This window comes from Vanacampus margaritifer, chromosome 1 (genome assembly GCF_051991255.1).
Source record: "Vanacampus margaritifer isolate UIUO_Vmar chromosome 1, RoL_Vmar_1.0, whole genome shotgun sequence".
Taxonomy (NCBI): domain Eukaryota; kingdom Metazoa; phylum Chordata; class Actinopteri; order Syngnathiformes; family Syngnathidae; genus Vanacampus; species Vanacampus margaritifer.
In genome coordinates, this window is record NC_135432.1 from 65,219,787 (window position 1) to 65,231,845 (window position 12,059).

At 41.2% G+C, this 12,059-nt stretch overlaps 1 protein-coding gene across 14 annotated transcripts in view; it reads left to right on the plus strand.

The window, feature by feature from the left end:
* Window positions 1-12,059, plus strand: part of tnika (TRAF2 and NCK interacting kinase a) — a 62,116-nt gene that overhangs the window by 33,435 nt on the left and 16,622 nt on the right. For 4 of the 14 annotated variants that reach the window (XM_077561968.1, XM_077562011.1, XM_077561986.1 and 1 more), the window contains exons 6-15: window positions 1,737-1,827; window positions 2,216-2,346; window positions 2,426-2,480; window positions 3,659-3,737; window positions 3,911-4,086; window positions 6,667-6,733; window positions 6,826-7,024; window positions 7,620-7,736; window positions 8,480-8,566; window positions 8,901-9,089. In XM_077561968.1, the coding sequence (XP_077418094.1) occupies window positions 1,737-1,827; window positions 2,216-2,346; window positions 2,426-2,480; window positions 3,659-3,737; window positions 3,911-4,086; window positions 6,667-6,733; window positions 6,826-7,024; window positions 7,620-7,736; window positions 8,480-8,566; window positions 8,901-9,089 (1,191 nt within the window). Of the gene's footprint in view, window positions 1-1,736; window positions 1,828-2,215; window positions 2,347-2,425; window positions 2,481-3,658; window positions 3,738-3,910; window positions 4,087-6,666; window positions 6,734-6,825; window positions 7,025-7,619; window positions 7,737-8,479; window positions 8,567-8,900; window positions 9,090-10,081; window positions 10,595-12,059 lie in introns of all 14 variants that reach the window. The other 10 variants (XM_077561978.1, XM_077562003.1, XM_077561993.1 and 7 more) reach the window with 5 other exon arrangements.

Consider the following 12,059-nt stretch of genomic DNA (forward strand, 5'->3'; position numbering starts at 1 on the left):
TGTGTTGTGTTTGACCCATTTCCTTTCGTGTTTTAAGGCATTTTGTCCGCATCATTTCTCTGTCCATTAGTGAAGATGTGTTTGTTGCTGGAAGGTTGATGCACATTTTACAAAAAAATAAACACCTCACCTGGAATAAATGACACATGGCCGTGATTACCTTTCCTGTTTTTTTTTTTTACTGTCACAGTAGACATATTTAATGCAACATAATGTGGCATCAGTATAGCCTTCATTCAACAAATCCTTTAACACGTGCGTGCCTTAACCCCTGGGCGTTATTTGTCCGTTTTTTTGGCATTTTTATGTTTTTCTGTGTTTCATCAAAGAAAAAGCATTTGAAAAAAATACACTAGGGACCTAGACATTTCACCAGGATTGTTAAAAAATGTAGAAGTTCAAATTGGCGCCATGCTGTAATTTATAATTATTACCAAACAGGAGGGAGAGATTTACACGAAATTCTTGTAATAATGCCCGATTTTGGCTCATTGACTCCCATTATAAATCACAGTTTTTGATATGCTGTAAACCTGATGTGTTATTATGCATTTTCCGTGATTACTGATGCAATCGCTTCTTTGCCGAGTCACAAACATAAAAATAGAGGAATTTGTGTGTTGAGAGTGTTAACACAAAAATCCACTAGGTGGCGCCAAAGGCTAATAAATGAATACAAAATGCATGCATAAAAAAATTCTATTGTTATGACTTATGGACTTGTTTGAGCCTCTAACTATGTCATATGAAATATTCAAATTATTATTTTATTTTATATATATATATATATATACAGCATAGTTAGTCTTGCTATTAGCATAATACTGCTATTGTTGTCCATAGGGGGTATTAAAAAAATAAATGAAAATAAAAACTATATATGTGTAGCTAGGTCTTGATGCCGCTGAACATTTTGAGCGGTTGAAAGTGGAAAAAAAAAATCATAAATGACTAAGTTATCACACTTCAAAGGAAATGCCTGATTTTGGCAAAAATTACAAGAATTTAATCAAACTATAATAACGCCCAGGGATGCAAACTTCAAGAAATAAATGCCACACCTCGAATAATTGTATCTCCTTCAGGGAAAAAAAGTAACTGGTGGCTTTAATTACCTTAAACCTTAGTAACAAGAAAGTTGATCTTTTGCATGTGCAATATATATTTAATTTCCCCCAAAAATGCAAACCTTCACACTGTGCACAAAAAAAAATGCCTCACTGCGAATAAATAAATGTGTAAGGCTGACATTTAAGTTGGATTTTAAAGCGCTACGCTATGTGCCGCCTTTTTAAGCAAAATCGGACAAATATTTCAACTTACATTAGTATTTATAATAAAACAACAACAACAAAAAAAACTGTGCTACTAATGATTATCAAATTAAGCAATAAATTATTTGCATTAACTAATCAGTTATAATTATAGTTCTAAAAATGCATGCAGTTGAGTAATGTCATACCCGCAGCTGCTATGTGAGGGGGGAAAAAAACGCTAATTACAATTTCAGACTACTTTCCTTTTTGGAGGCGACAAGATTAACCAAATCAGTCATGGCGTAATTAAAAAAAAAAAAAAAAAAGCTTTTATTGAGTTGCCGGTCGTCGACACAAGGACGTGAGATCCTCTTGAAAATGAGACTCTTTCCGTTGGGCTCGTGGCTCTGGTATCCTTCACAGATTGTGTGTGTGTTTACGTGTGTGTGTGTGTGTGTGTGTGTGTGTGTGTGTGTTCAGGGCCTGACTCATCTCCATCAGCACAAGGTCATCCACCGAGACATCAAGGGACAGAACGTCCTGCTGACAGAGAACGCCGAGGTCAAGCTAGGTGGGTGCCGTCGCGTAAGAGCCGCTCGGTGAACCGGCCCCCCCCCGAATGGACGGGCCTGAAGTGTAGCCTTACAACAATTGTGTGTGCGTGCGCTGAATACCTGCCAACTTCTGGCTTACGGACATTTACGACGCACGTTTGCAATGACACCAGGCACATTCTTTCATTTTTACTTCCCCGCCGTAAAAAGCAAATAAACAGTTAAACGGGCATCTCGGGCCGAGCTATTCATCAGTTTTATGGCTTCATTCCAGTTTATGAGTCAGGACGGTTTTTGTTCTGTTTGATATCATTATTTTTTTTAACGTGTCCGTCGCTGCATTTAGTGTCTTTTCTGACCCATTTATACGTGTAAGACTTTTTTTGACCCGCCTCCTCCCGGCAGTGGACTTTGGCGTTTCGGCCCAGCTGGACCGCACAGTGGGAAGGAGGAACACGTTTATCGGGACGCCGTATTGGATGGCGCCGGAGGTGATCGCCTGCGACGAGAACCCCGACGCAACGTACGACTTCAAGGTGCTTAACCCTAAACGACCTTGCGTAGGATGCGTTTCTTGCCTTGAAGGTCACCTTCTGGTGTTTGGTCTCGTTGCAGAGCGATTTATGGTCACTGGGCATCACGGCCATCGAGATGGCTGAAGGAGCTCCGCGTAAGTGCCCTCCCCTTTATAAGCGCATACATTTTTTATATTGGGTAGACAAGTGTCCTCTTTGCCTGATTTTCTTTTCTTTTTTTTTTTTAAGAATTTAGTTGGATTTTTGCACATGCAAAAAGATTACTCAACACAGTGTCATTTTAAAAAGGAGCCAGGAATGAGAAGATTGCTCTAAAATCAGCCATTTAACTCATTTGCTCCCCAAAACATATAAATTTATTTTAAATATTACCATGCTCCCAAAGACGTATTTATATGTTTTTTTTAAATGTTTTTTTTTTTTTTTTTAATGCTAGAGCATACAGAAGGCTGATGCAGCCTCTAAACTGGTAATAGCAATGGTAGTTATTACAAAAACGGCCAGCACGTGGCAGCAGAGTATAAGAGATCAACCAGGGCCATGTTGCAAAAATCTCTTTTCCCCACTGTTTTAAACAGATTTGTGAATAATAATGAAACGGATGCAAATGATTTTAGTGATGAAAGACCAGACTCTAATCTTTCTTTTGGTTGGATTCCATGTTTTTATAGCAATAGAACACAGTATTCTATGGGCCTTGCAAAATCTGTCAAAACGGGAGCGAAGGGGGTTGCTTCAGTGAAAATGGCTGGGGGTGAACGAGTTAATAATAATTAATTTTAAAAAAAATCAGTCAAAACGGGAGCGAAGGGGGTTGCTTCAGTGAAAATGGCTGGGGGTGAACGAGTTAATAATAATTAATAAAAAAAAAAAATCATAATAATTTGGAATGAGATTGCCCTCATTCAGGTCATTTCTCAGTCATGTTTTTAAAGTGATTACTCCAAAAATAAATAATTCTCTAAAGATGGTCTAGAATGCGAGTATTCTAAAATAAGACCTAGTCCAAAGGGACTCTGAAATGACATTGCTCAAAAATCGGTAATTTTTAAGGGGAGTCTGGAATGAGAAGATTGATCTAAAATCAGTCCTTTGCTAAAAGGAGTTTGGAATAAGAAGATTGCACTCAAGTCAGTATTTTTTTTTAAAGGCAATCTGGGATGAGTCTCTAAAATCAACAACAACAACAAAATCCGCATTTGATTCAAACAAATCAGTGGGAGTCTGTTTTTGCAAGAGCTTAGTGGGATTTTTGCACACACACAAAAAAAGATGATCCAACGCGCTGCTGTTTCGTGTGTGACCCCCGCAGCGCTGTGCGACATGCACCCCATGAGAGCCCTCTTCCTCATCCCGCGAAATCCCGCGCCCCGCCTCAAGTCAAAGAAATGGTGAGAAATCAAGCCAACGACCGTATCGCACTTTCAATACATCGGCTTCTCGTGTAGCCAAACGAGGCTATGATAATCGACTCGATGACGAAATGTCCGTCTAACTTCGAATGCAGTGCAATGCGAATACTCGAGTATTATAGCGAAAACTGCCTTTGTTGTCACGTGGTCAGGTCCAAAAAGTTCCAGTTGTTCATCGAGAGCTGCCTGGTGAAGAGCCACGGCCAGCGGCCCAGCACGGAGCAGCTCCTCAAGCACCCGTTCATCAGGGACCTTCCCAACGAGAGGCAAATCCGCATCCAGCTCAAGGACCACATCGACCGCACCAAGAAGAAGCGAGGCGAGAGGGGTGAGCTCAAACTCCCATTTTTTTTTTTTCCTTTTAGGGAAGCGCAACATTGAAAGTTGGTCTTCTTTTTATGAAAATGGAATACGGAGTGATGGCTCAAAAAAAAAATCCTTTGGGGGGTTTGCAATGACAAATCTGGAATTAAGTTAGTCGAAAAGTCACTTTCGAAAGGTAGGATTGGACGAGATTACTTTTAAGATTAGGATTATTTTTAAGATTTGGATGACTAAAATGACTAGGGTTGCACGATAATGCTATTTTCAACCGCTACAGATAAACCAATCATTTAGAATGTCGATAGCCGATAATTGTTTACAAAATTAACTTGAATACAAATATACTTTTGAGTCCTGCTATAACGCTAACATGGACAAATACACGTAAACATTGTGTAAAGCGCCATGAAGCTAAATTTGATTGCTTCAAAGAAAACTAGTAACTCATTTTGAGTTTGCCAAAACAAAACAGCCGTGTTTAAAAAAAATAAAAAAATGCAAACATTTCTTTATTATCTGGTTCATCTGTTTGACGTCTAATTAGTCGATAATTGCCGATAATTATCGGCCACCGATCTCTAAAAATTACTCACCTTAAAATTTGTCATTTTAGTCTGGGATAAGATTAATTCTAAAATCTGATTTCTTGCCGAGGAGATCGGTCAGTTTCAAATAATCTCGAAGGAGAAGATTGCTCTAAAAATCGATCACTTTCTGGAGGAAATCATTTTCAGAAGTGACTCAAGATTTAGATTACTCTAAAAAAAACATTTTTTAAGGAAGTCTGTTATGTGGAGATTACGGTAAAATCAGTGATTTGTTTTTTTCCAAGTGAATCTTGACTTCCTCAATTAAAATCTGTCTTGTTTGAATGGAAGCCAGGAATCAAACTTTCTTTAAAATCTGCCGTTTTCTAAAGAGAATCTGGAATCAGTCGTCTTTTTCGAGGGAATCCGAAATGATGAGCTCACCCTAAAATCGGTCATTGTGACGTCTAGAGTCTGGAATTGCATCACTCTAAAATGACCAATCGTACTTGGAGTCTGGAACGAGAAATTGCTCTAAAATCAGTTTGGAGATACTCTTGTGGAAAGTTTGATTTTGTAGTTCAGCGTAAAATCCTTTAAAACAACTCATTAGGTTTTGGTAGCAAAATGGATTCTTCACAATCTTGTTTTTAAGACTCGTTGCAGCAACGTCGCCCCCGAGGACGCCGTTCTACACTCCCAACATTGTCACACAGTAAACATCCAGTGACAGACCTCAGTTCCGCTTTCAAGGCGGCCACTGACGGCCTCGCCACACACGCTCCCGCTGCGTCATTACCAAGCGGATTAATCGCTTGGCGACACAAACGCCGCAGGCCCACTGATGATGTATAGAAACTTTTTTTTTTGCAGACATTCCTTTTTCTCCTCACTTTTGCTCTAGGCGCACTTTTGACTGAAATGCGTTCAAGCGCGCCTGTTTTCTGCCACTGTTTGTACACATTGGACAGAAAATGGGACAAAAACGACATTGATATGAACTCATTTGCTCCCAAAAACATATAAATACGTTCTATTTTGAATATTACCATGGTGCCAAAAATGTATTTATACCTTTTTTTTTTTATTATGTTTTTTTTTTATGCTATAGCATACAGAAGGCTTTGATGCAGCCTCTGAACTGTAGCGAAAGCTTGAAACAATGGTAGTTATTACACAAACGGCCAGCAGGTGGCAGCAGAGTATAAGAGATCAACCAGGGCCATGTTGAAACAAGCTCGTCACCCCACTGTTTTAAACCGGTTTGTGAATAATGATGAAACTTAGCTATACATGTATTCTAATGCTAATTGTTGCAAAATGCAAACAGATAGAAATATACTTTTTTTTTTTTACTCTAATCTTTCTTTTGGTAGGTTCCATATTTTTATAGCAATAGAGCACAATATTCTGTGGGCCTTGCAAAATCAGTCAAAATCCAGTAAAACAGCCGGGAGCGAAGGGGGTTGCTTCAGTGAAAATGGCTGGGAGTGAATGAGTTAAATGGATCATAGACGAAAATAGAAAAAAAACATTTGAAAAAAATAAGGGCAGTCAAACGATTACATTTTTCTAATCAAATGAATCACATCTTAGAATTTTGATTAATCACGATTAATTGCTTAATTATAAAGGCTTTTTAATCAACATTTTTCGCCCCGCCAAATTTTAAAAGCCATTTTATTTTATGAGGACGTCTTCAAAAGGATCATCTGCGCTCAAAATTAATAGCGTGATCATAATTTGCGTTTCTATGACATGATTAATGCGATAATTTTTGTGATTAATGAATTATTAAAATGCGTAGATATTATCGGAAAAATCGGTGCAACTTGGGGACATGTTGAATGATGTCAACGTCCTCTGCTCTTCACGCTGACAAATTTGAGCTTTGTACTCCCAAAGTGGCTCAAGGTGCAAAAGAAGGTTTGAGTTGAGCGAGGATTGGGAAATGTCAGAAGCGTGCTGAGTTTCAAACCACCAGCGTGTGAAAAGAAGGCAGCTTTGATCTCCGCAGGTAACTTTTTATATTCCGCGTGTGTCTCTTAATGCATCAGACGAGACCGAGTACGAATACAGCGGCAGCGAGGAAGAGGACGAGGAAAGAGACACGGGCGAACCCAGGTCAGCGCCGGCCGACAGTGAAAACGCACCAACACTTTTCCCGAAGCCTCCCTCGCCGTTTCATGGTCCCGTCTTCTTCTCCCCCTTCTAAGCTCCATCATCAACATCCCCGGCGAGTCCACCCTGCGGCGCGACTTCCTGCGCCTGCAGCTGGCCAATAAGGAGCGCTCGGAGGCGCAGCGGCGGCAGCAGCTGGAGCAGCAGCAGAACGAGGAGCACAAGCGCCTCCTGCTGGCCGAGAGGCAGAAGCGCATCGAGGAGCAGAAGGAGCAGCGGCGGCGGCTGGAAGAGGTTCGTTGGCGTTTGGAGCTCTTAAATGACTTGTAGCTTGAGGTCGATTAATCGGAAGTTGGTATTACAGAGAAGACCATTGCTTTTCACGGGGGGGGGGGGGGGGGGGCAGCACCAGGACCAGCATGGATAATGAAACTTTCTTGTAGAATTCATGCCCATTATAAAAGTTAAGGCACAATGTTTTTCTCTTTACTGTTTTATACTGTTATGATACTACTTTGACCCGCAGTATTTAACTTGACCACAAAGAGAGAAATTGTCTAAAATCAGGCTGAAATTTACTTAATCTCCTTCACGTGTTTTTTAACCATAAAAACTTTGATTGTTTGTGTTTTCTTCACAGACATATTTTTAACCCTATGCCGAATGCACCAACAAACGACTTTTTTACGTGGCTTCTATTTAGTACTAATATTATTATTATTATTATTATTATTATAGTATTATTATTATTATTAAAAACAATAAAACCTACTGACCAGCCAAAATGAAGCACAATTAAAAAAAATTTTTTTTTCCCAAATTGCAGCTTTAGCCCAAGTGGTCTTTTCTAAAGTCTTTGCCCCCTCCCCCCCCCCCTCCCCATCCACAGCAGCAGCAGCGCGAGCGCGAGCTGAGGAAACAGCACGAAAGGGAGCAGAGGAGGCGTTACGAGGAAATGGAGCAGCTCCGTCGAGAGGAGGAACGCCGGCACGCCGAAAGAGAACAGGTTCGGATCCGGCACTATTATAGGAAATGTATCTCTCAAGTTTCTCGTCATGGTCTCACTTGTAGCCGCCCGCATGTAAATTGGGCAAAAAAATGAATACATAAGACCCCATTTCTAGGGTTGTCACAACAGGTAATCAGCCCGCCCCCGTTGGTTCTGGGCATCGCAAAAATACTATTTTAATATGATTGATTGTAGTTTGGAGGCAACTTAACTGAGTTAGTCATTCCCTCTCCGTCGCGGGTTCTGGGTTTGCTGTCTCACTATTTTGCAGAATTTTTTTTTTGTACGGTATATCACTATTTTTTCTGCCTCCCATTTATTTACCACCAGAAGGTGGCACACAAAATGTAAACAAAGTTTGAAAACAGGAAGTATTTCAAGCTCAGCCTCATTTTTGCTGAAGATTTTCGATTGTGAAATCCTCCTGCTTTTTACGCCTACAGAAAGCGATGGCTGTAGGGTCCTTTTAAAATGTACACATGGGCATGATTATTGATATATATTGTGATACAAGTTTGTTATTTTACATTACTTTTATATTTTATGTTACTCTTGCTCTCTCAATAAATGATGTGCCATAAATGCCTCGGAGCGGCAAAGTTTTCCCGCCTCTGTCCCTGTTCCAGACCATCTCCGCCTCCTCCACTTGCCACCTTGGCTGTCTGCGTGCATCCAGATGTCACTAACACTAACATTTCTCAACATTGCTCCTATTTTGTTCTCCCTCGCACGCTGCTCAGGAGTATATCCGTAGGCAGCTGGAAGAGGAGCAGAGGCAGTTAGAGATTCTCCAGCAACAGCTTCTACAGGAACAGGCGCTACTGCTGGTAACCTGGCTCAATGTTTACATGTCCAGTGAAGCATCCTTCAGAGGGTTTTGCACTTTTTTTTCCAAATACATGGAAGAAGGTAGAATTAACCTGTCATCATTCATAGAATAAAACGATCACTTTGGCGCCATCTTGTGGAATCATGGTGTTGTTGTTCCTTTTAATTCAGTGATGGATTTTGTGGACTGCATTTGCGAAACCGAATGCATCAATCCCCTTTTTGACCTGAGTTGGCGTTGCTTCCTTCTCCTTTGTGGCTTCGTTCATCCACCTCTTGTGAATTTTTGGCTTTCATACCACTAACCTTTGCTCTGGTTTACTTCCCGCCAAGGAGTACAAGCGCAAGCAGGTGGAAGAGCAGCGGCAGGCCGAGCGTCTGCAGAGGCAACTGCAGCAGGAGAGGGCCTACCTGGTGTCGCTGCAGCAACAGCAACAGGAGGGGCGGCAGGCGGAGAAGAAACGGCTCTACCACTTCAAAGATGTCGTTAATCCCAATGACAAGCCAGCCTGGGCTAAAGAGGTATGTGATAAAAAAATAAAAATAAAAAGCCTGATTTGTGCAGCAAGATTTCTTTGGGCAGACATAAAACAACAATTTGGGAAATAAGAACTGTACATAAGCCACAAGATGGCCAAGTCACACACTGCTGTGGGATGGCACTCCACTCTTTAACCAGGAGTCGGAACGTATTATTTAACTACGGTATCCATTACGAGCTCAATTAAAATTGATTTTTGACGTCTATAGCCATCAATGGTAATGAATGAGTATGAAAAAAAAAGTTGAAATGGATTTTTGACATCCATAGCCGTCAATGGCAATGAATGAGTTAAAAAAAAAAAAAGTTAAAATGGATTTTTGACGTCCATAGCCGTCAATGGCAATGAATGAGTATTAAAAAAAAGTTGAAATGGATTTTTGACGTCCATAGCCGTCAATGGCAATGAATGAGTTAAAAAAAAAAAAGTTGAAATGGATTTTTGACGTCCATAGCCGTCAATGGCAATGAATGAGTATTAAAAAAAAGTTGAAATGGATTTTTGACGTCCATAGCCGTCAATGGCAATGAATGAGTATTAAAAAAAAAAGTTGAAATGGATTTTTGACGTCCATAGCCGTCAATGGCAATGAATGAGTTAAAAAAAAAGAAAAAAGTGGGGGGGAACCCTCAGTAGAGTGAGGAAGGGCCATACAAGGTCACACACTGCTGTGGGTTAGCATTTATCCTTTTAGAACCGCAGTAGCGTGTGATGGCTAAAAAAATATATAATAAGACACCAAGGACCACACAATTCACGCTGAACGCGACTTCAAACACTCCACTGTGGAAGCGGTTCGAAATGCGGAGAGGCAGATTGTTCCTTTTGTTTTATGCTGTAACACCAAGTGGCCTTCTCTTATCCTAACAATCTTCATCAACAGGAGAACTGTTGGCATCCTCAGGAGACCCGCACTCCAGCCCTGAATTGTGTGTGCTTTGTTCAATTTCTTGCTCTGACTTTGACTCCCAGGTGCCGCAGCAAGCGCAGGTTCAACGCGCTCACCCGCCCCGCTCGAACCTGCGCCATCACCAGTCATTCAACCAGCCACCTTCGTCCTCGTCCCCGGCCTCCCACGGCCAACCCCGAGCCCAAACCCCTAGACGCACGCCGTCCGTCGGCGCCCAGATCCTCTCCGGCCACGCCCCCCAGATCCGCATTGCGCTAGACCCCGGGGAGCCCCTCGACCCGGGGCTCAAGCAGGAGATAAGTCAGCAGGTCCGAGAGTTGAGAGCTCAGAATCGCAGTCAGAGGAAGCGCAGCCCGACCGCGGTAAAGGAAGACGGTAAGGCGCCTCCGCATACGGAGCCGCCCCGTAACACCGAGAAAGAACCTTGCGGCGCTGTGCGGCTCAGACAGTCCAAACCTGCCTCGGACCCTCGAGACCACCAGAAAGAAAAGCCCCCAGGCAGGCCCCTCTCTGCGCCCAATCACGCTGACATCTCCGATGTTGTTACTAAGGCCCCCGCGCAGGTCCAAAAACTGGTTAGTGCTCGCCGCCGCTGCAGCTCGTACGCTCGCCTCCGCCGTAGATTAGACGTAGACGTAGAACCCGAACGTCGTCAAGAGCTACTGCACTAAGTGACTTTTCTTTAAAGTTGGTTCTGAGGATTAGAGAAGAAAGTCTTTAGTGGAGTGCGAGTCAAGTCTCAAGTTGGTGGCGGGCAAGTAGTCTACTACTTTTCACAAAAACTTTCCAGGCATTTCTCTTTCGTCTTTCTAGTGTCTGATATTCTTTCTCATTTTAACGAGAGGAAAAAATCTTTTGTGTGCCACGCCAGGAAAACGTACACTAGGGTTTATTTTATCCGCCATTTTAAAATTTAGTCTCAGTTTTAGTCCACTTTCGATCACGTTTGTTAGTTTTTATCAGTCAACCTCATCCCGAATTTTATTTAGTCCATTTTTAATTGACTATAAATCTAGCATTTTAGTCTTTATTTTAGTCCAAGAAAATATGATTTTATTTGTCTAGTTTTAGTCAACAAAAACTGTCAACGTTTTAGTCAGGACAATCATTTAATCCCACAAATTTTTTTTGTCAACAGATTATGTTGAACATTTCGGATCGAAAACCATTTCACATACATTTTTCTCTCCGCTTTTTGTTGACTTCGCACACAAATACAGTATATCAACAAATGGCTACTATGGCTCAATGCTACAAGAAAGCAAATTAGCCATCATAAATTAGCCATCATAAATTAGCCATCATAAATTAGCCATCATAAATTAGCGGTCGGATTAATATTATTGTTAGAACGTTATAGCCGTTGGATTAATTTTACATTATAACTATAATTTACTTTTTTTTTTTTCATTTTCACCGTGAATCCACTTCCTGTCTGTCCCATGTTGCACTTGCTAGCTGCTGATTTGAAAAGGGGCGTGTCGTCGTCTCACACAAAATCTAATCACTTTCATCTCGTTTTTGTTCATGAAATAAAATGTCCATAGATTTTAGTCCAGTTTAGTCCAAGTGAAGTACATTTTGGTCTCGTCTTAATTAGGCGACGAAAATGCATTCTGATTTAGTCCCACTTATTGTTTATTAAATTATTTTTGTTTTGTTTTCATTGACGAAATTAACACTAACGTACACAAAACGTTTTCTCCTCTCGCACACTTCCTTTTCTCTTGTAGGTGACGACGCTAAAAATCTGCCATTTTTCTTCCCCTTGTAGTTCCTTCCTCATCACTACTAAAAATATGTCGCCGTCTTCTTCTTCTTCTTCTTCTTGCTCGCTGCCTCCGTGGCTGTAGTTGTGACTCATGAATAGAAGCCACATGCATACTTTAGTTGGGACGAGCTAAATCATAATCTAGAATAATCCCCCCAATAGATTATGAGCTCATGAGGATTTGCAAAAAAAAAAAATCCTCCAAAGGGGGATCGTTCACATCGCGCATGCAACATGACCCGGGGGGGGTTCTCGAAAAAGAAACTGCA